The sequence below is a fragment of the Dermacentor andersoni genome, chromosome 10 (assembly GCF_023375885.2).
Source record: "Dermacentor andersoni chromosome 10, qqDerAnde1_hic_scaffold, whole genome shotgun sequence".
In the NCBI taxonomy this organism is placed as follows: domain Eukaryota; kingdom Metazoa; phylum Arthropoda; class Arachnida; order Ixodida; family Ixodidae; genus Dermacentor; species Dermacentor andersoni.
In genome coordinates, this window is record NC_092823.1 from 58,177,436 (window position 1) to 58,204,195 (window position 26,760).

General features: G+C 46.4%; 1 protein-coding gene across 1 annotated transcript; it reads right to left on the reverse strand.

The window, feature by feature from the left end:
* Positions 1 to 824: 824 nt before the first annotated feature.
* LOC126543792 (uncharacterized) lies at positions 825 to 15,694 on the reverse strand. The gene is made up of 6 exons (XM_050190915.3): positions 15,539 to 15,694; positions 13,115 to 13,250; positions 12,264 to 12,361; positions 10,764 to 10,889; positions 10,128 to 10,414; positions 825 to 1,183 (listed from the first exon to the last, which is right to left on the reverse strand). The coding sequence occupies exons 2-6, from the start codon at positions 13,245 to 13,247 to the stop codon at positions 943 to 945; spliced, it is 885 nt and encodes a 294-aa protein (XP_050046872.3). The 5' UTR covers positions 13,248 to 13,250; positions 15,539 to 15,694; the 3' UTR covers positions 825 to 942.
* Between the last annotated feature and the right edge of the window lie 11,066 nt (positions 15,695 to 26,760).

A 26,760-nucleotide genomic window follows, 5' to 3' on the forward strand; every position in this document is an offset into this window, starting at 1 on the left:
GCTGTCTTTGTTCCGTCTACTAAATTGAATTATGGGGTTTTACGTGCCAAAACCACTTTCTGGTTATGAGGCACGCCGTAGTGGAGGACTCCGGAAATTTTCACCACCTGGTGTTCTTTAACGGGCGGCTAAATCTAAGCAAACGGGTGTTTTCGCATTTCGCCCCCATCGAAATGCGGCCGCCGTGGCCGGGATGTGTTCTTCCGTCTACTGTTTGCGACACCAAAGTGACAAACAACATGGCAAACAACATGTTTGTTGCAAGCCACAAAGCTTGCTGTAGCCTTGCCTTATATGAGCAACTGGGTCGCTGATTTCGCATACGTTTCCGAAGTAGTTAGGGGACAAAGAAAAACACCTTAACATTTGCAAGTCCTGTTGGTGAAAGTCTTGTGCAGAGACTGCATAACCGCATGTTAAAGGAATTCAGGTGGTTCAAATACTCAGCTGTCCTCCATGGGGCGCCTCGTACCATGCATGTTGCTTTGGGACAAAACGTTGCGTATTTTAACTTGATAATTGATTGCATTGTGTGGCTCAGTCTGTTACCAACTTGGTAATTGTAAAAATAATTGTTTTAAGGAGCATCGCAACAACAATGAAAACATAAATTTACTCATATACATAGACCACAAGAGTTTGCTTATTTCTTATAATTCTGTCATGGTCGGGAAATGTCTGGGTGTTGCTTACATGCCAGAGCTTGAACGAAACCGGGGTAAACGAACAAGGACGAACGACCAATTTTGTAACTTCCTAACTACTGTTTCGAGTAACACTGCGCTTCACGTGTTTCGGCTGACTGCTGCCTTTAGTCATAGCAATTTTCGAATGAAAATCTATAGCAGCTACACCAGAGACATTTACACTTCTTTCTCCTAAAGCAATGGTTATGAGCCAAGCAAACTATATTCAACGCTTGACAGCAAGCTTTTTTAATTACTAAAGAGGCTTCCACAATTGAAGCAACAGTTCCACGACAAATACGGCCACGCTAAATGCAAGGGAGCATAGCAGAATCAGAAAGGCGGCTTGCACGTCCACCAGGTTCAACACCTCGTACCGCCCAGCAGCTGCTTCGCTACCGCTTCCTGCTAGTTGGTCGAGGAAGCAGGTGGCCGGCTTGCGAAATATCTCGTGGTGATGCATGAATGGCACCGCACCTTCCAGAAGCCAGCGGATCCTGCGCACGGTTGACAATGCACCACAGAACATCAGAGTGCCCCGCCTAGTATTTGTTGCTGATGTTTGTTGTCCTTGTGCCAGGATTATTATGTAATTCTCGCTCGGCTCGACACAGGCCTACAGCAGTCAAGTTTTCTTGAGCGATGTGGAATAAGATTATGTTTTCTAGGTGTTAATACATTCCCGGATGTACGCGAAAAGCAGTGAACAACGTGAAATGTATAGTGAGCCAAGTTTATACAGTAGCAAACGCACATGACCGCTTGGATTATATTTGACAACCGACAAAGATGCTCACCACTGTCTTTATGACTTGATGATTGCTTCTTTTTCTTATTTTTCGCTGCCACAACTACGTGGCAATAATAGTTGTAAAAGCTTCGTGTGTTATGCCTAAAATTATGTGTCGGCCGAAATAAACTAACGCGGTAGCAAGCTCTGCACGCATGAACAACCCAACGAATGCACCAGGCATACTCATTTTGATTTTTTTCATTTGCTAACAAATAGAATTTGGACAGAGCCGCATTTTACGTGGAAGCAATTCTGCGAATCCTCTTGCTATTTTTGATGCATTCTGCGTCTTTTACTCGTGTTTGAGTATACTAGCGCATAGCGCAATTCCATGCGCAAGACGTGCATTGGTGTAAAGCTGACACAATCAGATAGGGGAGCGACAATTTGCTAAAATGTTTCAGGAAAGTACCACGTGCACATCGCCACTTCTCTATAAGCCTTACTCGTCTGAGATCAGTTTGTTGTAGAAGCTTCGAGAATGCGTGCAGAAGGTGAATATTAAAATAGAACAATAATTCCCGTTGGAATTATTCAGTGTAGCGAAAAGAATAAAAAGAACGAGGAATAAATAGCCGACTTCTAACAATATTTAAATGTTGCAGTCAATAGACTTGATGGCCCATAGGTCTGGCTCAACTGGGAAGCTTTAGCAAATCTCGCTTTTTTTTATCAACAGCACAGAAACAAAGCACGCAAAGAACACAACCACAGCTGTCCCTTACTGATGCTCACAAAGTGATGTGCATGCAATAAGAACACCCCCCTCATTTTGCTCCCCCCTCTATGTATATACCCCCCCCCCCCTCAGGGCATAGAGTCTGGAGAACCTGTGGACTCTGGGGAAACTGTGACCAGCTTTTCATTTTACTATGCTCACGTTTCGTCGAAAGCAAGGATTTCGACATCCCCAACAAAGTTGGAGTTGTTAACGACCATAGCAATATTTAGGACAAACATATTTTCCCGACATTTCTCTGCCAGCTTAGTGGGAGTGCATTGCACGATTCGCGAAGCTTTTTCCAACAAAACAGTACTGTCGGCAACGTTTAAGGATACCTTCTTGTTTGTGCTGAAGCTTCTGCAGCGGTCGCGCATTAAATTACTCTTCGAATCCGTTGATTGATGGATTTCGGTTAACACCTAGATTGGCCTGATTCCCGCGCTTGTACCAGGAAACGAAGTATGCACGACAAGCTTGTGAATCATTTGTGACTGGGAATGTTTATTGGCCGGCTGACGTAGGACCTCGGTAAATATAAACTTCTAGATAACGTTACCACCTGAACGAAGCAAGTCTATAAATTGGTGGAATTTTAGTTTAGCCAACGAAAACAAAAACAAAGACTCGCGTTAATCGAAGCACATAACTTCGCACAACTCTCTACACAGCACGGCAGCCCCCCCCCCCCCCCCACACACACAAACGCACACACATTAAACAAGCTTCAAATTGTTCCACCTGAAAAAGAACGATGTTTTATACTTTTAGCGCAGCTGTTAGGCACGCGTTCCTGCTGCGAGCATTGGGGTCAGCGTAACCGAAAGAAGGAGCAAAACAAAGGGTGAAAGAGCGAACGCAGAGTGCAGCCACCCGTAAATGTCGGCGATAGAGAAGAGAGCATGAGCTATAAAGGGTAGCAGGAGGATGTAACGAAACCATGAGGCGGAAAGCGTAGTTGGAGGCTATGGCGAAAGTATGAGAAGTGTAGTGCCGCACAAGACGGGCTTTGCGGCGCCGATGGCTACGAGACGGCGCCAGAATAGCGCGCGTCGTCAGGGAGGTCTGCACGGTGGCTACATTGAATCAAGCCCAAGCGTCACAGATGCGCTGGCTCTCGTGATCTCTGGATTAGAGAGGCTGTTGCGCCAACTTAGCTATGTTTGCAGCGTGCCACACAAGATAGATTGTACGCGCCAGCCAATCTATCGCAAAATGAAAACACGTGTAACAAATTTCGCACTATGGAGTATAGTAATCGTCGAACTTTCACAGCGACGCTGTAATATGCCTAGGTGAAACCTAGGCGAAACTATTGCACATTCTAAATGTCTACTGCTCACCCAAGTTGCCGAATGCATCATTCTCCGACCTTTTTAACCCTGCGCTAAGAGTTGCGGGTCGGGACCCCCTCTTCAGTGTTGCCGATTTCAACGCCCCCAGCCGAGTCTGGGGGTACCGCCGTGAAGAGAAACGGGGACGCAAGTTGGCGGAGCTTGCGTCAAGGTTGGGCCTCACTCTTCACAAAGACCCCGTCCACCCAACCCGTATAGGCAATTCTGTGACTCAGGATACGCGTTCGGATTTGACTTTTAACCACAGCATTCAGTATGCAGACTCGGTCAACACCGAGGAAACCCTCGGTCGCGACCACTGCATCCTAAACCCTACAGTTCGGACCAAGTCATTAGCAAAACCCCCAACACAGGCCCGACTCCCAGATCGGTCCAAGTTTAGGCAAAATTACAACACAGTGACATCTATACTCAAGCAAGGCTACCAGTCATGGTCCCAACAATTGGTTTCTAGGCTTGGCTCCACCGAAACCAAAATTCAGCTTTCCGAGGCGGCATCGGACGTGGATAACCACCTCCTCCAACTCCGGGAAGCGTGGCATTGCCTCGTCCGCCGGTGGCTCCGACAAAAGCATAACCGCAAACTTAAGGCTCGGATTGCCGAGCTCACCCAGCAGGTGGCCGAGTATGCGGCCCAGCTCGCAGTCGCCAACTGGGTGGATTGTTGCAACACGGCGGCGCGGCAGGTCTCCAGCAGGAATACCTGGCGGCTCTTCCACGCCCTTCTCGACCCAACGCAGACGCGCACAGAAACTCATAAACAACTACAACGTGCCATATACAGTTTTCGCGACAACACAACTCAGCTAGCGCACAATTTACCGGACCAATGCTTCTGCACTACCCAGGACCCCCGCGGACCGGCGTACCATTATGCAGGTTCGGAGAACGCTGCGCTGGATCAGTCGTTCCAGCTCCACGATCTGCGGGCAGCCCTGGCGAAAATGATACGCGGCCCAGGCTGGAGTCGGGCCAAAATTACAGTCAAATTACTCAATAGCTTACCTGACCCGGCCTACATGTCCTTATTGGATTACATCACTTCAATCTGGCTTGGGGACGCGCCACTCCCGAACGATTGGAAAACCACTCTGGTCACTTTCATTCCCAAAGCTGGCAAGCCCATCAACACGGACAACGTTCGCCCCATCTCTCTCACCTCGTGTGTGGGCAAACTAATGGAGACGATGGTGCGTGACAGGCAGTCCGAGTTCATGGAAAATCAACAAATTTTCGCAGACTCCATGTTCGGATTTCGCCCTCACAGGTCCGCACAGGATGTTCTGCTACAACTCAATCGGGACATCTTTGACCCAGTCAAGTGCCCCTACAAAGATAAGATCGTATTTTCCTTAGACTTGAAAAGGGCCCTCGACAACGATACACATGAGGTAATACTCACTCATCTTTCACAAACCGGCTGCGGACGCAACGCGTTAAGATACATTTGGCATTTTTTGACAAATGGTGACCCCTATATTAAAATCTAGGACACTGAACACGACCCCTTCTGACTTGGAACCAGAGGAACACCACAGGGTGCAGTGCTGTCTCCTCTCCTATTCAATCGCGCTATGATGCACCTGCCGGCCCAATTAGGTGATGTCGCTTGTGTGCAGCATGCGCTGCATACCGACGACTTCACCATGTGGGCCACGCTCACTCGGAGATATTGAGGCCAACACCCAACAAGCGGCGACCATAGTGGACCGTTATGCTCGACACTGGGGCCTGCAATGCTCCCCTAAACGTCTGAATTTGTACCCATACGCCCCTCATCAAAGTGTACCGCCAAAATTGAGCTCTTTCTGGAGACAGAACCAATTCCTGAACAGACAGAATTCCGGGTACTAGGGCTTTTCATTGAACAACATAGACGTTCGAACACTAGCCTGGCCAAGCTCCGTAAGGTGGGGGACCAGGTGGGCCGCATGGTTTTCCGGGCTTCCAACACACGTGGGGGTTGCGGTGCAAAGACGCCTTACGGCTGGCGCATGCATTCGTGACCAGTCGAATCTTATATTACACTCTTTACCTCCGCGTTCGGAAGCAAGACGATGATGCACTCGAAGTTATCCACTGCAAAATTATTACGAGAGCCCTCGATCTCTCCGTGAACACCTCCAACCAGCGTCTCCTGGGTCTACGCATCGTGAACACGTTCCGGGAGCTGCGAGAGGCTCACTTAACTAACCAATACACACGCCTCTCTAAGACACTGTCTGGTCGCCGCCTCCTTGCCCGACTACACATCCAACACACAACCCTTATGGAAGAGCGAGTACAACTCCCTCTCGAGTGGAGATGCGCGCTCCACGTACACCCTCTTCCTAACAACATGACACGTGAGGACCATAATGGTCGGCGCCTGGCGCGGGCAGAAGCCTTGGGCCGCCATTATGGGTCAAAACCCGGTACGTCGACGCCTCCGGCCCCCACCATGGAGGATGGTAAAAGGCCGAAGTCGTCCACCTGTCCAAAACAGTTAACGGGCTTACATTTCGCGCCTGCCACATAGCTCATGCGGAGGAGGTCGCCATTTTACTGGCTGCTACCCACTCTGATTCCAAAACAATTATCTCCGACTCGCGAGGGGCCTGTCGAAACGTCGAGCAAGGCTCCATACTTAGCCTACCGAGAAGGCTCACAGACTGGCGCGCGCTCATCCCTTTACCGCGCTAGCCAGAGCCTCCGATAATCCTTATCCTCTCCTAGCTACCACACCTCAAGTAGCAGACCCAATGGCAGACAAGCATGCGACCAAACAACGACGTGCCGCCTACCTCGCAGCAGTGGGCAATCCACTCTCTATACCGTCACTTCCACCGAAGGTATTCACTCGGCGAGAGTCAGTCCTGCTTCGGAGAATCCAGACAAGCACCCTCCTTACTCCTCACTTGTTGAACCGTTTCCAGAAGGGTGGCACACCAGCACCCGTAAGTGGGTTCTGTTTCATGTGCACATGTCGTGCTGATCTAAACCACCTTTGTTGGGAGTGCCCCCTCTACATCCCACCAAGGCTTCGTGCCCTGGCCACCATACAGCGGGTACCCTGGCCTTCTTCTCTCCGGACTTGGGCTTGCCCGGATACCACGTCTCGGGACCATGCCATCGAGCTCTGGCGAGCACTGCTGCTGTTCCTTCAGGACCCTGCACCACAACCAGTCGGCGATCGGCTCCGCGACAGCCGCAAGCGTCATGTGGTCCCCACTTAGCTGCCTCCAGGACGTTCATTAATAAAACGGAGGCAGCCTTACCCTTCCCCTTTTGAAATAACACCCCTCCTCTTTCCACCGCAGCGTCTTCGGCGCATTTTAATGTGGAATAAACGTGGTTTCATTCATTCATTTAGCCTACCGAATACTTCAATGTTGCACTTACACCGGGGACCGCGCTCACCGGAACACAGTATGGGCTCCTGCTCATATGAGTCTCGAGGGGAATGAGGCAGCCGATGCCGCCACCCGCGCGCTTTCTCTCCGGGCTTCCTTTCTCGACCCCCTAGATCAGGATCTCGAATTCAACCCTGCGTATTCTTTTAAAGACATTGTGCTGCATTATCAATCTGGACACAGCCATTTCCCTCGCCTGAGTAAAGGAATATTTAAGACGCAGGAGCGGCTTCTACTCCGTCTCTGTACGAACACTCTGCTGTGCCCGGCAGCACTCAAACATTTTGATCGTTCTTTCACGGGCCTGCCAGAAGTCTCCAGATATCTAGCACATGGTGTGAGGCTGATAATCTAACCCAGCTATTGCCCCTCACCCCAACCCCTCTTGGGAGGACTGGGAGGCGACCTTGCTCGGCTCCTATGACCTGCAGGCCCAAAGGCCGAGCGCACCCGGGCAGCGGCCGACGCCACTGGGATCCAGTACTAGGGATTCCACCTAGTACCTTAAGGGCCGGGCCCTTAAGTACCGGCCCATGCGTACCTCCATGTGCTTTTCTTCTGAGAAAAATAAAAGTTTTCACCACCACCATTCCCATTATGGCGACAGAAGAGAAGTGAAATTCTGCTAAGGAAGGATGAACGGCAACGGTGCCAGCTGTGGAAGGAGACAACGACGATGAACGCGCGAGCAGCGGCACTAGCGCACTTGCGTGGCTGGCAGCGACAATTTTTACAGCGAAGCTGTAGATGCCTAGGTGAAACGCTCGCGGTCTGACCACAGAGACCCTCCGGAGGAAGGTGTGGCGCGCCACTGGCAACGCTGATAGTGTCGTCGTTTCTCTCTCGCAACAGGACACGCGCGCAGCAGTCTCTCTGCGACTTCGCAATGGAACGACCAGGCATCATCCGCTCTCCCGGGGAGCAGCTGGCCTACGAGCAACGGCGCCGAGAGCAGGAACGGGAGAGATCTCATCGGAGTCGCGCCCACGCCTACGAAGGTCAGGCCCGCGATGTGGAGAGAGAGAGAGAGAGAGAGAAACATTTATTTCGATGTGGAGAGCAACCGGCAAAGTCGGGCCGATCCGCCGACTCGTACGGCTGAGGGAGTTCGCGAAGCAAAGCTTAGACGGCAATATTACGTCGCCGAAGCCGCGGCTGAGCGAGATCGCCAGCGGCAACGTCGGGTCGAGGATCCAGTAGCTCGGACCCGCGAGGAAGAGCAGCGAATACTTCGACATAGACATAAACGCCGGGACCGCACATTTCAGCGTCGCTAGTTTACCAGCTGTACGTGGTGCCTGGGCGGTGTATTTTTTTGCGACACTTGCCTTCTGTGACGAAAACATTTTTCACAAAGCGACGGCACATACTCCAGGCAGAAAAAAATTGATGCCATAGTAATCGCAGCATGTACATCGTACAACCAATAATTTTGACAAGCAGGATTATTCGCACACATATGAGGCACCACCTCAGGACCTTCGGACTTAAAGGAGGGGTGCGACTCTGGCACCTTTCAGCCGCGGTTCAATAATTTCGACTCCACGTTCACGAGCGCCCGCCACCTCCGCCAACAACTCCTGCACAAAGAGCGATGCTTTTGCTTTTATGCATCACAGGCGCCTTCCAGAAATGCGATATAGAAAAGCCTTATCAATGCCGTAGTCAACGACCTTATCAAAAGCACACGACATACCAAGCCAACCAGTTAAGCTGTCAAAGCTAGAATTACGGTTTTTTAGTGTGCGTTCTTCGCATTCAACAGTTCCCTTTGACATGTTATATAGTGAAGCGGTCTTAGGTGATTTCTTTGACTCCTGTCACAAATAGTTTTCACGTAGAATCAAAAAGCTTTCAATAGTACTCACTTCACCCTGAGTGTTCCTTCAGGGGAAGGCGGGAATGACAATAGCTTGCGTATAAATTTCCTATCACTCGGCTATCGGTGTGTAGACGCCCTCGGTTATAGTCGATACGAAGCGAGGTTTAAAGTGTGTATTGAGCGAACATTTTTATTTACTAAACTGAGAAGCCACATGCAAGCACACTGACATGCACACATGCCGAATAAAGTTAATCACACTTTTCTTTGTTTACTTTTTCATGACTTCGAGAATGTTGTCACGTATTTTCTGCTGTATTATTTCAGTTTTCTTTTCGCCAGATGAACTTGTTAGTAGTCCTGCTTGATGTGAGCTGCCGGTCTACTGAGGCGCTCAGGTAATTTTTTGAATGCTAAGCCATGTATAAGTTCGCGTTTTTTTAATACTAGCCGGTAGCTTCACTTTTTATGAAAAAAATGCAGTGTTAAGAAGGTGTAACAACTATAAAACGGGAACCCTCTACATCCTTCTCAACATACAGAGCTCGTTTAACATTAAACATAATCTTCCGGTTGCTGTAGGTTTCATTTACAACATTTTACTGTGCGTGCTCGTCTACCTGCACAGAACTGCCTAGAAGGCTGGCGTATCCAAATTTTCCACGCACTCAAGCGCACAATAGGCGCACTAAAATTGCCACAATAAAAATAACCGCAGGGAGGATGGCAGGCCAGCTAGAAACATTATTTTAGAAAACAAAACGTTAACGGTTTGGGCCAGAGGGGTCGACTTCGCACAGCTCTCCTTTCGTCAGCTGCATTTTCCCTTGGTCGGCCAGCTTCTGAAAAGCCAAGACCCTGTGAGTCTTGGCTTTTCATTGGGAAAGTCCAATATATTTTCTGTACCTGGACAACTGCTGTTTCGAGATACCTGTACAATGTATCGGATTGTATCTGTATTTATGTTATTGATGTAAAAAAAGAACATTTGTTGATGTTTAAGTTTTACCGTGTTTCAAATTGCGGCTATTGTATCGTATACATTTTTGTTAATGATTAATGTGCTTCTGTGACCGCAGCTGCCAAGGGTGGCGAGGCCCAGTCTTGCATGTTCAGTGCGTTTTGTCGCGTCCCCCAAGGCATTTCTCTAAGAAATGTGTTGAATAAATGAATGAAGAAAGAAAGAAAGAAAGAAGGAAAGAAAGAAAGAAAGAAAGAAAGAAAGAAAGAAAGAAAGAAAGAAAGAAAGAAAGAAAAAATATGTGTCTCCAAGCCTCCTTGGCATCACATATTCCAACGACTTCTGACGTAACTACATTTTTTTTTGGATAGTGGCCGCTGTTCGTAAAGGCTCCTACCTGCGGTCCATAGCGGCTACCAGCTTGGGATCCAGGCGCTTGTTCATGTACCAGCGGAAGTCTGCGGTTTCGAGGCGTTGCGACGACATGTGGAAGTAGGCCGGCTGCAGCGCTTCGCAGTGAGGCGCCACGTACACCCGGTTGCCCGTGGCGTCCATGATAATGATTGCGTCACCAGCCACAACCTGACGCAGTGTGCGTCGAGAGTAGATGTCGGTGAGAGGTACCTCACTGCGCATGCGCATGATGCGGTCGTGTAGCGCACGGTAGGATTCCAAGCCCGAAAGCTGCAACCAGAACGCAGGAACACTTTAAAATGAAATGAGGAGGTCTTACGTGTCGAAACTACGATCTGATTATGAGGCACGCCGTAGTGAGGGATTCCGGGAGTTTCGACCACCTGGGGTTCTTTAACGTGAACTTAAATCCAAGTACACGGGTGTTTTCGCATTTCGCCCCCATCGAAATACGGACGCCGTGGTGAGGATTTGATCCCGCGACCTCTGCTTAGGAGCCCAACACCATAGCCACTAAGCGACCACGGCAGGTTGCAGAAAAACTGTTACGGCTGAACTATTTAGCCTTCAAGGACGACAAAGCAGTCACCGCATTTTGTGTTGACCGCGGATGCCCCACCTTCAGCATGTTCATGAGAGGAGTTGCTGTGAGAGTCACCGGCCGTATGGCTGGTCGCCTTTCCAACATCTGCTCAAGAGTGTCGATGCGGGGAGCTGGAGAACGGATTAGCAACGCCGCCTTAACCTGTGGTAAACGGAAGAAAAAAATAACATATTTTCTGATAAAGATTTCCCAGTGGAGGGTATCGCTTGTGAATTCACATGAGTACGAAGGCCTGTTAGAGCATTCGGAGCGGGATACATATCGACGTACACTACACCTCTGGCACAGCAAAACATTCGGGCACAATCCATGTCGCAGTGAATGTAGACCTTAGTGCGATTGGCATTGAAACAATGAACTGACACAGCATATGGCAAACGCCGAAACGTGTATTAAAAATTATGGGATTTTACGTGCCAAAACCACTTTCTGATTATGAGGCACGCCGAAGTGGAGGACTCCGGAAATTTCGACCACCTGGGGTTCTTTAACGTGCACCTAAATCTAGAAACGTGTATGCAGCCGGGAGCCTCTAGCGCTTCCTTGTGCACACGCTGTGCCTTCTAGAGGCCCCGCCGAAATGTTCACACGTGCCGCGGCTTCGATTGCACCGAGCACCGCCACAACTCAAAGGATATTTTGTATCCGAAGAGACAACACACTCGATTTGTCACACGCCCAGTACATAATCTGAACGACCTTCATTGAAAAGCGGAACACGCCTGGTGGTACATACCCAGTGTTACACAACCAGTCACTTAATTTGGGCCAACGATCGGTTTCAAACCCTGTTCTACCAGTGCCTCAGCCTGCTGCGCTATTTAATTGAACATGGACTACATACTCAATGACCCAAATAGGCTGAAAAAACGGTTAGGTACAGAGATACGCATACATGCAGAGAGATAGATAGATAGGCAGACAGACTCCCAGAAAGTTCGTGAAGAACCCTGAAAATACTAATCATACCTAAGCTATCAGATAATCCAGTTCAGGCGTGTTAAAGAGAGAGGCCCAAAACGCTGCCATAACGTGGGGTGACAGGCAGTGCAGATCTTTAGTGGAAGTAGGCGCAACAGTTGAATGCGTGATACGTGACATACAAAAAGCCGCATAGCTTTGCCAATACTTCGTGTCATTTATATACGTGTTATAGATCAGTGAAATTCAGTTTCGAAAAGGCGCTCAATATAACCATTGAATATAACTTAAAGCCAACTACAGTGACAAATCCTACGGCATGTACTCACTCTCGTCATCTATTTGTGACAAACGCCCCCATGCATTCTGTTTTCTTTTGCTTTCATTTCGTGCCACTTATGTGCTCTGTGCTATTTTGAATGTGCTCTTGCCGCCACTGTGCACAGAGAGCGAAGAACAAAACACACAGAAAGAAACGCGAAATCAGATAGCGCACTGTAAAGCAGTTATTTTTTTTCTTACTGCATGTTTTATTTCCCCCTAATTCAGAGTAGCTGTGCTTGGGCGCAATATTGTCACGCAGTTGCTGCTCACCTGACCAGTGAGGTACTGGCCGATGATGAATGTGCCAATCATCCAGGATGCGAACAGGATTCGAGAAGCAGTGGAGTTCAGGTGCCGGGTGCTTGTCGCTGGGCACGTGTACATGTTGGATAGAACGAAATACAAGGCGTGTTTGCAACAACGTCCAAGGCTGCTGAAATGACTGCATTCCAGGCGTGCGCAGCATTTTCGCATTCAAATCCCTATATTGTCACATGGTAGTGACGGTGAAAAAAGCGAACGGTGAATGGCGAGACTAGTATTTTATTGGGCGAGCTTGGGCCCACAAAAGCAAGTTACACACAAAGGAGAGCATTAGCGCGAACATGATCGGCGGTCGTCGAAATCTGCTCAGGGGGTCAAGAGCGTCGGCTTTTACATATCAGCCGTCGAATGTTCCGGAGTAATCGCTCGGACCCACAGGTCTTCCACAAAGTTCTACATTATTCGCACCGCGCATACATGCAATGAGATCACACAAGGTTCAGTCGCAGACAGCGGGTGGAACCATCGATAACATTCCAGAAACTTCCTATACATGCAGGCGCGTCCTGCGCTGGGCGATAACATTTGTTAGGCGGTGCAACGTGGTCGCCCGATAAAGATAAATAAGTACACGTGTCAATATAAAGATCACGCTGTGGGTTTCAAATATTATTGCCTGAATATCATAGTCTTAAGCATGCAGAGAAGCAGTGTCAAGTATTCGATACTGAATCGGGCTTCGGTCTTCATATTTGCAAAGGTCATATCATATGATATGGCAGTTTGATTTTACAATCCTTTTTTTTTTCATTTACAATACGCTCAAGGTGCGGGTGTTCATGATGCAGGAAACTCACATTTCAAGAACAGTGACTCAGCGTACATCCAGAAGAGCATGTACATTCTTGTCGTCCATTTAATCCGTGTAGTGCGCAGTGCCAAGGGTGACAGGATCACCAATACCAGCATACACGCGAACAGCAACGTCATCGTCTGCATTCATTTGTTATAAAGTACAACAAGAATAGTTAGTCAAAATGTATCTTGCAAAGTAGCACCAGCAAAGTTCAATACGAATAACGCATGTAGGTGATACTTAGGAATACCAAAGTAAAGATTGGTTACTGTTGTTTAGTACCATAGTACATTGTCGATGTAGACAGAAACCTTTTCGCCACTCATATTTGATAATGGCAACTTACCGCAAACACTGTGTCATCACTGTTGCTCGACAGCCACTTCTATTGCATCGGTCTGGTAATGCGTTAAAGGAAGGTTATTGCGCTTGTTCTACACTAGAACAATTCTTTCGGTTTTATGTGAGTCCTATACCGCATGCATGAACGGCACAATAGGTGTACTTAAACGCATCAGCCGACGGACCTTTGCGTATAGTTATCCGGCAGCAGGGAGGACGCACTGCTTCTTGTCATCTTCCCTTGTTAGACCTACGTCATGTTCGCCATGCCAGGCAAACTGCTTTGGAAGAAAATAAAAACGAAAGAAGAAATAATTAGCGAATTGGTATGCCGCCCAGATACCCATCACAGCAACCGGAAATTTCGCCGCATCGCTAACAGAACTGACTTGCGATCGTTTTGTATATTTCTTATATTATAACCACTGATTCCTGCTTGTCTGGGTTCGGGTGCCCAATATTTGCTGAATAGAGCTTTATAAGACAGTTATTTTATGCATATAATCTACATTCTAGTCAAACATTTCATATCTAACCTATTCGATACAAACACCCATTGCAGGCTTTGTCAGAAAAGCAAGCCCTCAGTCGCCTTGCCACTTATTGCCATGAAGGTGAGCTACAATACGTATATTCCCCATTCCGTTGGCGCAGTGCTCCAGCTGTACAGCATTCATTACTGTAAGCAGACTGAACAATATGAAAGTAGGAGTGTGTATACACCGACATGGTGTATAAACAGTATACCCATGACGCCTGCTGCAGAAATGATGGTCCCCACCTCCCTCATCTCCTCCCCCCCTTACCCAGTGCCTAGGTGGAGAAGAGTTGCACTCCTGTGCTTCAATTATAGGTTGTGTAAAGCGTAAAGTTTTGAATCACATTTTTTAATTCGACATCGCCATAATTGCTAAATGATGTAGCATAGACGCATTTCCACTAATCACCTGAGCAGATCGGTAGCGGGACGTCATACATTATTGGTATATTTGCGAGAAGCACACGTTGTCACATCATCGTAACGACGGGCACCGAATAGAATTCCTTTTGCTTGTTCTGAAAGCGCGCGTTTAACGTGATGGTATAATCTGCCGCAGCTGTTGCAGCAGCGATGGCGACTAGAATCTGTGCGGTCTGCACCGATTCCCGCTCACGACAGCTTACACACGCAGAATAAGCAGCGACGCGAATGGAGCATGCATTTCGGTTTTCATCGTCCTTATTCCCGATGCATCTTAAAGTGTAGAACGCAAAAACCAACGAAATACGACAGACTCACTTCCATAAATAGACTGCGTGATAGGTCGAATGTTACTGTAAAAGAAGTTGAAGCGAGAAATCGGACGTTAATTTGAGCCAAAGCAAAAAAAAAAGTTCTAAATTCGTACAGTGGTAAGGAACATCGTTTAGACATTTACCTGCGGAAGCTGCTTCACTGTGTTAACACCACTAACCCACGAAGTTACTATAGCTAATACCGTAGCCATGGCAACAGGCAATAGGTATGCACAAACAAGTTGCCGAAGCTCGATTCGAGAATGCGCGCCTGTGCTACAGATGCCACCGGTGGTCTTTTCTAGTTTTTCTTCTTTCATTTCGCCAGCATTCTATGAAACATGGTTAACTGAAACATTCAATCACATTTGTTAATGGTGTCCTCCAAATTTAATGATAGACAGCGAAGATCGTACTTAATTGAGGTTCCCGGGATGAGCCCTGACGGGTCTCATCACCCTCTGCAAGAGCAGCGAGAGGTGCGTTGCCCTTGCTGAATCATTTGATAGCCCTGGTTGTAGGCCTGGTGCTGCCTTTAACCGAAAAGTGTACAGTATGTGGCGCTCAACTGGGTGGTGTCATGACTTCAAATTCAGCTCACAATGATAGTCTTTCTGTTGGCACAGACAGGACAAAGAATGCAAAGCGTTCTTTCGACTAATATGTCATCTCCTACCACTCAGGAGGGCAGAGTTAATCCAATTAATTCCACCTGTAGGACGCTGCTTCATTGCATTCGACTGTGTCCGAGCTAAGTACAGCCTTGCTCTTTTGAGACTTCTTTACGTGTGGTTAACTGAACACTCACTTTAGGCTCAAAGGAGTCAGTGGATGAAAATGCGCCTGGCAGATAAGGTCTACTCAGTCCTGATAAGATGGGCACATCCACATAGACGTGCGCTTCAGCGGCGTACAAATAGCGCAGGTAGTCCACCTTGAGTGAGAATGGCCCCACAGCGACGTCGGCCTCCTGCGTGAAAAGAGCCTGAAGGTTAAACTAAAATATCCTGTAGATTGCACGCCATGGCGTTACAGGGGAGTGTTTAGGGTTTCGTTTTGCGACATAATTATTATCACACAGTCACCTCACGATTACTTACCAGTCTTAGTGGTATACTGTACTTTGATGTGATGTTTCTTTATTCGTAATATATTGCAATAATTATTTTTCCTTGTTGCCCACTTTAACATCGTTTTGCTTTGAGCTGAAGTATTTCATCTTGAGTTGAGGTTATTCATGCTTGTAACAGGTTATTGGATGATTCTGTGAAGGGCTTTTCACTGTTACACGTGTATATTTCCAAACTTAGTTCAAGCTTTTAGTATGCAGCAGGACCTTTCTTTTAGTGTAGGCTGATAGCCATAATATTTAGTGGTTTCTTATTAGTTTCTAGCCACAATTTTGGTATAGTGGCGTCTTCGATAGTGAGACTTTTTGTTCTGTTACACTTAACAAGCAAAAGCAAAGACATCGAGTGTGGAGATGCCGTATAGTTACGTTACTGCGAATGAACCTTCAGAACTGCGTGCTTGTGCTGCGAGTACGTAAAGCTGGTGACAGACGAATTAGACAAATAGACTCGCATCGTTAATATCCGGAGAAAATTTGGCACATCAGGCAGCGAGAATCAATGGATTTATTCGCCTTCTTGATTCAGTGGCTATGTTATCATGACGCTGATCACGGTGTTCCGAGTTTAATGCACTGCTGCAGAGAGTGTGCGCACACCGTCAGCAAACCTGCGCGGTATGCTTCGTATTTGCTGCGTTTAACAGCATGCATTAAAATAATTCTGCAGCCCTGCACTGTAGCCAGCCGCTGATCCTCCGTGTACGTAGCTCTTTCGCAGCGAACTACATCGATTGGTTGACAGCCTAAAGAATTGAGCCACGTACACGGACTGTCTAAAATATCGTGGCATCTTTTCTTTTTTCCAACGAAGTCGTCTTTTATGGAAAATAAACACATATGCCGTAATATTTGTAGTGTTTTCTCTCTTTGTAGCAGATCTGCGTATTTTTCTCGGGGCCAGTCGAGAGCTGCTCGCAGTGCCATCAGCGGAATGGTGCACAGAATCTGTAAGATCTGGGCTGTTAAGTGTCCTTCCTTATTTGATGCTAACAAAAAAAATATTTAGGCACAGCTTACGTTGCGTTGCAACATTCCAAGGGCACCAGTAAAATTGCCGTCATCCATTAAGTTTCCCCAGTAGGCATCCACGGTGTCCAGAAGTTCGTAGCTGCATAGTTGAACATCAAGAACAAGAATATCTTATTCGGGAACTAGCCAGTGGACGATAATGACTAGCTCAGCAGCATGTTTTGTCGAGGATGCTACTCTGTGATTCGCACATTGCCAGAAAACACACGGCTAGCAGCACATACAGCATAAAACAAAAATGACAAGACTTTCATTCCCATCTCGCGGAATTTCATGGAATAGCGCGCGCTCTGCCTTGCTCAGTTAAAAAAAATAGCGATTGGCTGCGCATGCTCTTCTCAGATGTTCAGGTGAGTGAGATCAACAACCAACCATAGATAATGAGAGCACCACTGTGAGTTACGTACGCCTTTTTTGTGGTTCTAGAGCAATTTTGTCGGCCACAGAAAATTGATGCATAGCAAGGCTCTAGAATATTGGTGACATAGCGCGAGAACATTTCTGTAATCCTTTTGTGACGCCACCACAGGGCATATTGTGACAATATCTAAGCGTGGTACTCAACGCAAAAAATCTATTCGGCTATTTCCAGAAGAACAATATTGTAAGCTCGTGATGTCACCTCCCCTAAGCAATTACCACCGACGCCATTGAATCCTGTTTTTACGTTCGATGATTTGTTACAGAATCACGTGATATCAGTATTAGTTTGTTCTTATGCTGCAGCAATCTACGGTACGTTATTAAATACGAATTTGTGCCTTCTTCTGCCAAAAACGTGATCATACGAGAGCATAACCAGATTAAGATGCATATAAGTTAAATAATTAAAATGTAATAGAAACATAGATAGACATACAAAGAAAGATGGAATCAAGGCCTGCGTCATATATGCAGTTTACTATTCATTCAATCATTCTTATTCTTTGTTGTTATGTATTCTGTTAATTCATACTTTTGCTAAAAATCTTTTTATTTCATTGCTGATGTTTCAGACACAGTTGGTCCTTAGGAAGCCTTTAGGTAAAGCTATTTTCTAAACTATTTTTCTAAACCCTGTTATTCGTATAGCACGCAAATATACAAAATTAACGTTCAGAAGTGCACTGATTGTGCCCTTCCCCAAATCCATACTGAGAGGAAACTAGCCTCTAAAAGGTTGATTCATTATGGATACCATACCTGATGTTCAGCGACGCCGTAATATTTCCGAAGAGGGAGCCTGTAATCCCGTACACTTGTCTCGTTCCATCTCGCACTACTGTCATAGTGTAGGGAAAATACTCGAACTGCAATTGCAAAAAAAAAAAAAAGCACGCGAAAGCATAAGCAACGTATAAGCGCCATTTAGGCGTTCAATACTGGCGTAGGCTAAATAACATACTTTCGTAGCTTTTTCCAGTAGAAAACACAGGGTTGGGCAGGACGCCTTGAGAGTAAGTTGGTTTCATCATGTTTTCTTGGCTCACATAGGCGGCACGCGACTGGATATCAGCCACTCTTCTGAGTTTCGCGACACCTTTAGCACACATCAAGTCTTAAGTCTTACTGCTCAAACTTGGGATGCTATACCGCAATGGTATTCTAAAATTTTCTATTATAATTAGCGCTCTACAATTCGTCAAAAAATATTTTGCGCCACCCCCACTTCTCCTATCGACACCAAGAAAAGCGCAGTAGCTCCCTGTCTGATATGACGTGTACACACTGATTATGCACGAATAGACCGACCTAAACAAAAATAATTACTGCTGGTTCGGCAAAACTTTCGCCATTAGGCCTTTCTTATTGGTCAAAAGCTTTTGGTCCGCGTCCACTTCGCCTGCCTGTCGGGCAAAGTCACAAAATGACGAAAACTCGCAGCGTCAAAGTGACGTGTACGCATTATAGATGCAATAAAATGCAAAAAAAAAACTGAAGTTTTTTTTCTGAAAAACCGTAGATTCACCCGTCGCGAAGGAATAGAAGATGCCCGCCGAACGCTCAGGCACTGCCAACTTCCACGTACAAGAAAGTATGGATTTATTTGCGCATAATTAGGCTTTTTGTGTGGCAGTATAACGTTATCAATCCTTTTCTGCACGTATACGACATCGCTCTGCCAACTCTTCTTCATTGAGGATTCGTTTCAGCGGCATTCATAACCTTACGTTCCACGGCAGCGCAGTTTTAGAACAGCCACCAAAGCTAAGTAAGGAGAAGTGGACCAAATACAGATGTCTGCACCGCTTTCCCAATCCGCTTATCTAGTTTCACTGCTCTGGCTTGACCCAATCAAAACTGTTTCCACATGAGCGCGCTCCTCCCCTCTTGTCAGCCAATTAGACAAGAAAACCGCTCAACTTAGACAATCTTATTCGCTTTGAAATCAAACAAAAGTTACCTGCTATAAACGTACAGTGCGTTTAATGGGGTTGTTCAGACAACACTGTGTGTCACCGCCTGATGCTTGCGTCGTAGGTTACGTAAATTTGACGTTAGAATATTGGAATAAAAACAGATTGAAACAGTTTTATGTCACAGGGCCCTTGATTGCTTCACTGAGCCCGCAATGAAGTACACTAAGTGAACGTGTACCAAGAACGTCCATGCATTATCGCATAGGATATCATAGCATTAGCTCAAAGGTTTCCCTGAAAACGCCTAGAGTAGCGACAATTCGTCACTGTGGAAAAAGTAATTTTTCATCTGTTCTCTGGATTTCAACGAAACATGATGCATCTATTATTACGTAGGTTTTAGTGCACGTGCAATTCATCTGCCATTTGTTTTACACAAATTATTGAAAATATGAAGCTTTAAGGAAACGAATGAAATAAAAAAGACTGACGCTTAGAAATCCGTCACAGCAGAAACAAGGCGTACAACCGAAATGAATAGACGGTAAAATAATTTGGAACATTGCTCTAAAATTATTCCGTCATCTGACGATATATTTTTCTATAAGTTATCCACAAAAGTAATTATTGTACACACACATGTGACACCCCTAAAAAATACAATAAACACAGACAGCTACTATACAAAGAAAGAACTGAATTGTATACTAGGAATTGTTCTATATCAATGTATGCGAGTCTCACGACTTTCGTGCTTGAAAAGGTAAGAAGTCACAGCTGGCTTTAAGGAGAATGGAATACTTCGATAGTAATTATCGAGAGGTAACCATAATGAGTTGTTTGGTTATTACGTTTTCTTGGAAAACTCACTTCCCTATTTACAAGTAATTTTTAGTCGAAATATTGCAGTGGTTAACTAATAAAATGCTTCTGATATTTTGCAGGATTTCTAACAGAGAAAATGAAGTTACCATGGATCCAACGCATCCTTGTATGATGAACGAATGGCAACATAGATTGTAAACCTGTTGCTTTTTCGCTCTTAAACCAGCATATTGCTACTGCTCTCAATAGTTCAACACTTTTTTTCTGAGAATATTGGCACTACTATGAACCACTCTAGTTCTTATGGACCTTTTCCCGCACTATCAATTTTGCTGTAGGGATAGATTACCGAGTAAAGAATGCAAGCTTATTAGGATTGCTGCGGTGGGAAAGGTCATTCGACTTTGTGTAGGGCCATGCTCCCGATTCCATTAGATGATACAATTATTTCACTCAAAATACTACTCCTGTTCTTAGAGCTACAAACTGGAAACCTGTCGTGTCACACATCGCGCGAAAAAAAGAAACGTGAGAATTGCTGGTCTGAACAACAAAACTTGTTCGAAATTTTGGGCACTTGCAGGTGGCTGAGATTTGAATAGTCGTTGGTGAACCCAGTAACCAATGTCAAGCTTCAATTTTTTTTTTGGAAATCCGCGCAGCACGCGCTGCTAACGCAAGTGTGCTGAAACCTGTACGTCGGGTAGGCATGGCAAGCACCCTTCAATGCAACGGTCATTGAATATAACTTGCAAGACAGATCTGTCGTAAGTGCAGTAGAAATGCGGCAATCACGTGTTAGTAAAATTGCTATGGCTGATTATTAGACGAATATTTTATACTTACCACCATTATCAAGGGTACAATCAAGTTTGTCAATCACTATGGCGGAGTTTGGCTTCATTCGGCGGGTGGGCATGAAGTGCCATAGCGCCACCTCAGCACCTGTCTCACAGGAGTGCCGAGGGTAAGCTCCCTGTGGCATTTTCTTTTCACCTGAACCACATCCCACATGCTGGCACAGTATACGTATATATCAGGCCCGTCTTCGGGGTCTCGGGCCGTTGCTAAAAAGCTAGGGTTACAAAGAAATGAAAGAGTGAAGAGCACCATCGATATGCTGCTTTACAAATGTTAGCAGCAAAATTATATACAAACTTCTTTAGTATGAGGCACCACCCCCCATTCTTGTCTATATAGCCGGTGCAGACCTATTTTGCCTCAATGGTTACGTCATGAAAGTAAAACTGTGATAGGAAGCGGACAGTTTAGTATGAATCACGCTGAATACTTACTGGGCCTTTGACAACTTTGAGGACAACGTTTCCAAAGCCACCCCTTGTCATCGCGCCTTCAGACGATCCGGACAGACCGCAAAGAACTTAGACTCGCTACCCTTTGAGGGCAAATGGCTGTGTCGGAGCGGGCTTTGTTTCGAACACGAGTGCGCGCCAAGGCCGAGACTGATCTTCCCCTTGTCGAACTGAAACATTTTTATGTCCTTGACCGCTACGTCACACTGAGCAAGCAATTAATTGTACCAGCATCATGTTAAGTTATCGTTTACTTAAAAGATATCTGATCAAAACACTTTAGTTTTCCGCACAGAAGTATTGGTGGTTGAAGAACAATCTAATCAGAGAAAGCAATAAAGCCGGCAAAGAACTCCAAGAACTTCGACAGGAATCAAAATATGCGCCTTGACAACACTTTGCAAACAAGCGTTAGAAGTTCACATCGCCATCAAACAGTAGAATCGCGCAGATGCGGCACATGCGGCATATAAAAATGTGAAGAGCAAACATCTTTAAGTGATTGGTTTGTTAGAAGACGGAGCACGACGTTTCATTTTTCTAGACCCCAAGTCTTACCGGCCACCCCCGCCAGGCATCAGCGTTCTTCCGTGAAACGATCGTTATGAGCTAACCTGCTTTGCCCTTGGAGAAACTTCGCATGTCAAACAAATATAAGCGAGCATTGATGGGTCGCGTGAACTTGTGATGGTCCTCGTTGTCGGTGGTGGCATCATTTGCTTCGCATAGAGTTGAATACTTGCTCAGAATGTTTTCGTCATTAGCATTCGACCGTCAAAGAAGACATTGCGACCGTTGGCGAAGCGCAACGCAAGAACCCTTCACAAAAGAGTCGACAGCGCAGAGATTCATTTGCGCCATTCAGTGGACGATAGAATGAGACCCGAATATTTGCATTCACTAATGATCCTGGTACTGCAGGCCCCAATGAAGTTCAATAGGACGCTCGACAATGCGATTGCACTCGGTGTATAATTCAGTTAATTGTAGCACAGCTAAGGCCGTGTGTCAGCAAAAAAAAATCGTTATTCCGAAAAAGACAGCCAAATAGGGGAAACAGTTAGAGCGGACAGTGAAAGAGCATTATCCTATACATTCCGCTTTGTCCTGTAGTTCTTTTGTTTTTATTCTCACGCAAAAATTCTTCCACGACGCTCTACCACCAAGCTTTAGACCAGGCACCGACAAACACATTTCCGGAAATTGTACTTGTGAGCACTGCATAGGCCGCGATTTTAAAGCGAAGCTTAATATGGCTAAGCGAAAGAAAAACGAGTCTGTCCGCGCGTCTGTGCAAGAAACCATCACCATCTGGAATGCCTCGTCTTCTTCCACAGCTAGCCCATTGGCGCCTGTCGGCTCAAATGCGCGAATGCGCTCGTACCACTGCCCCCTGCATTCTTCGCCGTCTTCTTTCGCAGCTGGCTCGTTGCCACTCATCATTCCAATGTAGAATTTTAATTCTGTCATCGTAATGCGGAGGCCGCGTTATCGGGAATATGAGCCATTGTTTAAGAGAGTATGAGTCATTCATTTTAATAGACGACGGCCAGATTTAATTTTGAAGCAATGTAATTTTGAAGAATCGCAAGCGTCAATGGCGTGCGGATGCTGCTAACCACGGCGCTGAGCAAACGTCGGCTTTTTTTGACGAACGTCAGTTGCCTCCGTAGATTTTCTTTCGTTAACCATGATGCCCATTTTCAAGGGGTTCGTTTTAGGGAACCTGCGCAATCCCCTGGAGCGCTTCGGGAACGGCCGCTGCGACGCCGAGACAGGTAGTCCATTCTGGGAGGAAGACAGCGAGCTTGTGCAGTGATCTGTCGCCTTACTCCGTGCATGAGCAACTTGATAAGCTGCATACATGTATTCTTCATGCAAGTGCTCCAAAACTACTGTCGGCGACAGCGCATTCACGTGTTTCTCGCGGCTGATTGAAGAAAGCCGCATCAGGTCAAGTACGACGCGATATACCACTGCGGCGGACTTCAAACCGGTGACAACTAGGAATATTCAAGGCCATTAGTGCTCGTGTTGCTTGTGCGTTCGATTTCTGGATGCGGATTGCACGAGCGGTGGCAGTCGCGACGTCTGCGCGTTATGTACTCGGGTAGATCGTCACTGACTACGTTAATCCGAGGATGGCGAAGAACACCGCAGCAACGCCAGCTTCTCTATAAATAAGCAGGGGCGCTCACTTTAATTTTTGCCAAATTTTTTTTTAATTTCATGCAGCACGTTACGCCAGGAAAAACAAAAGATGATCTACTGTAGCTATGCGTGCAATTTTCGCGATTTTATTTAATTCGATGCAGCTAGTTGCACTAAGAAAAAGAAAAAGTGTACGGCAACTTTTCGTTCAATTTTCGCGATTTTCTTTAATTTTATGCAGCTACTTCCACTAGGCAAAGCATAACATTTACGGCAATTTTGCATAGAACGTGTCCAGCTGGTGGAAGTTAGTCATAAGCAATAATTACGTCGGCCCTGAATCAAAATATTGAGGTTAATTACATGACTATGTCTATGAACTTCTGAGCCCAACAAGGAAGTGACCAACCATGAAACGTCATTCAAAATTATATCTGCATGTGTACACAGGTGAATGGAACGTTTTATTGAATACAAAACACAGGAATAACAATACGACAGAATATACTTTTTGTACATCAAGTATTTTTTATTGTAATAAAAAGAAGGCTGGAACATTGCAGTGACAGCTCCTAAGATAGACATTGCTAGCAAGTGGTAGCAGACGTGTCTAACATATCATTGTTGCGAATATTTTCATGTCTTGAGGTACTTAGAAGGATGCTGGAAGTTACGAATTAAACATTCTAGTTTAAGTGCAGAATACTTTATATATTCCTGAGCTAGATTAAGGAAAGAAGTAAAAAAAAGTAGGTTACGTGCAGGAGATGCGGTATATAGGAGTCGTGCTATAGATCGTTCCGCACCAACCAAAGTACACCTGTGTGTACACTTTGAAAACGACGCGCAGCTTTACGCACACCAAGTAAACATTGCATTACACCAACATTTGTAAGAGTAGATTCTTTTTCTCTGCGTCTTTAGGCACGAAAACCAAAAGCATGATTATGAGGCAGGCCGTAGTTGGGACTTCGGAATAGTTTTCGAGCTTGCTGAATAGACAGGGGTATGACCATGTTAGTAAATGTCGTCAGCGGTAACGCTGCCTATGATCGCGGCGAATGCCAGGCTTCACTTTTTCCCAGCGCGAAAGCCTTGTGGAAGAACAATTCGAGAAGGAATACTGCAGTGGCAAATGCCAGTGAGCAGAGCAAAATTAGGAAGGCACGCTCGACATCTTCAAGATGCAGCACTTCGTACTGTATCGCCGCCGCTTCCCTCCCGCTTCTTTCACGCTCGTCGAGGAAGCAGGTGGCCGGCTTCCGGAATATCTCGTGGTGATGCATGAACGGCACGGCTGCTTCCACCAGCCAACGGATCCTGTGAAGGTTGATATGTGTCTTAGTTTAAGTTTTACTCCTTTTAATATTTTGCTTGGTGATTACGTGAGGATATATGAAGTCTGCGTTCAGCACCACCTGCCAACAGATACTTTGCATCGGCAGATAATAACAGAAAAGCAAATGGTGCAAGCGTAGGCAGCGAAAAGTACAAAAGAGTATTTCATACGTTGTTCGTTATGTGCGAAACGCTATGTTCCCGCATTTCTTCCTGTCGAGCTAAGAATTTTGGGGTGTGTCATATCCGAATTTCTAGGGCAGCGAAAGTGCGCGAGCGAGAGCCGGCAACATCGCTGCGATTGCGTGACGCCACGCGAGCACTCCACCACTGATACTTCAATCTATCCGGCTCCACGTGTAGTTACTTAGCTATGACACGCACTGTGACGGCCATCCATGGGTATTCGGGTGCAGGCTGCCAGTGCGCCTCCTAGCGAAGACTCGTTAGTAACATTACGTAAATATTGTTATGGATTAAGCATGTTTACTTACAGATGATTGATGAGAGTCTAGGCAAAAAAGTACAGCACCGGTTTCGTTCTGTGTTCCGCACCAAAAGGATCCGTCATCCTCTTACTTTCACCTCATAGAAGGCGTTACATTCCCCGTTTCGCAGACGAAGCCCACTATGGGAGTTAGGGCTGAGTGATGTGTGATATCGCTTGAGGCCGGTGACATGCGCGAGTTCAGTATTGCTAGAGCGGCGTCCTGGTGACCTCACACGGGCGACAACATACGTTAAATCACTAATGCGGTCAATGACTGTAAAGGGACAGGTATACTGAGCCAAGAACTTTTTCCATAACCCGCATCGGCGCGGAGGGGTGCACAGCCGTACTAAGTCACCTTTATCGAATAAAACTGAGTCGTGGCGGTGGTCATACCGCTCCTTGGAGCGATCTAGTGATGCCAGTGTACACAGACGAGCAATTTGTCGGGCTTTTTCAGCATGGCACAAAGTTTCGGCAACTGAGTCACCTGTACGGAATGTAAAGCACAAAATGGTATCAAGACCACTACGCGGTGCTAGAGCGTAGAGCAGGTAGATAGGTGTAAAATTCGTGGTTTCGTTCTTAGCTGTATTGTACGCATAGGTAATAAACGGTAAGATGTCATCAAAGCTATTGTGATTGGATGATAGATACATAGCGGTTGGTAGGTTCGACAAAGCAGTTCGTCTGGGGATGATATGGTGCTGAGTGGTGGAACTGCGAAGTGCAGAGTCTAAGCGATTCTTTCACGGGGTGGGTGACGAATTGTCGACCACGTTCACTGATAATTATGCGAGGCAGGCTGTGGCGAAGAATTACGTAGTGCAACAAGAAGGCAGGGATGCAAGCGACTGTGGACGAAGATATCGCAGCGGTTTCCTCGTATCTGGTAAGGTGATCGACACAGACAATGGCTCAGCGATTATTCCTTTAAGATCATCAAAACAGTCCTGGCAGGTTGATACCAACTTACTCGAAAGGTGTAGTAGGCGGCGCTACAACAGAAGACCTTGCGCAGCGCTTGTAGATCACCTGTGACGCTGGCACTTGTCGCAGCTCCACATGTATTGTTTAGTAGAATGTCGCATCTTAGGCCAGTAAAACCACTCCTGTACCCGATATGAGGTGCGAATGAATCCAAGATGGCTTGACGTCGGATCATCATGCATGATATGGAGAACGTCACATTGCAGGCTTTCGGGAACAACTGTTAAATACCGTGCGCCACTTGTTGAGTAATTTGTCTTGTATAACAGTCCTTCGCGAAGACAAAAGCGACCATTGGCATTGGGACTAGAGACGTCGGCAATCAGGGGGCCCAAACGTAAGTTATTGGGCTGTTCCTGCTGGAAAACGGTGGAGTCAGGAAACATGTGAGACACAGCAGGAAAGCAGGTGTCGAGACTGTCC

Excerpts from the sequence above, each read along its gene's own strand:
- LOC126543792 (XM_050190915.3), bottom strand. The coding sequence starts at position 13,247 with ATGACGTTGCTGTTCGCGTGTATGCTGGTATTGGTGATCCTGTCACCC. Across the intron at positions 10,890-12,263 it reads GCCAGTACCTCACTGGTCAG|GTTAAGGCGGCGTTGCTAAT; the intron begins GTGAGCAGCAAC and ends CGTTTACCACAG. Across the intron at positions 1,184-10,127 it reads GTAGCCGCTATGGACCGCAG|GATCCGCTGGCTTCTGGAAG; the intron begins GTAGGAGCCTTT and ends AACCGTGCGCAG.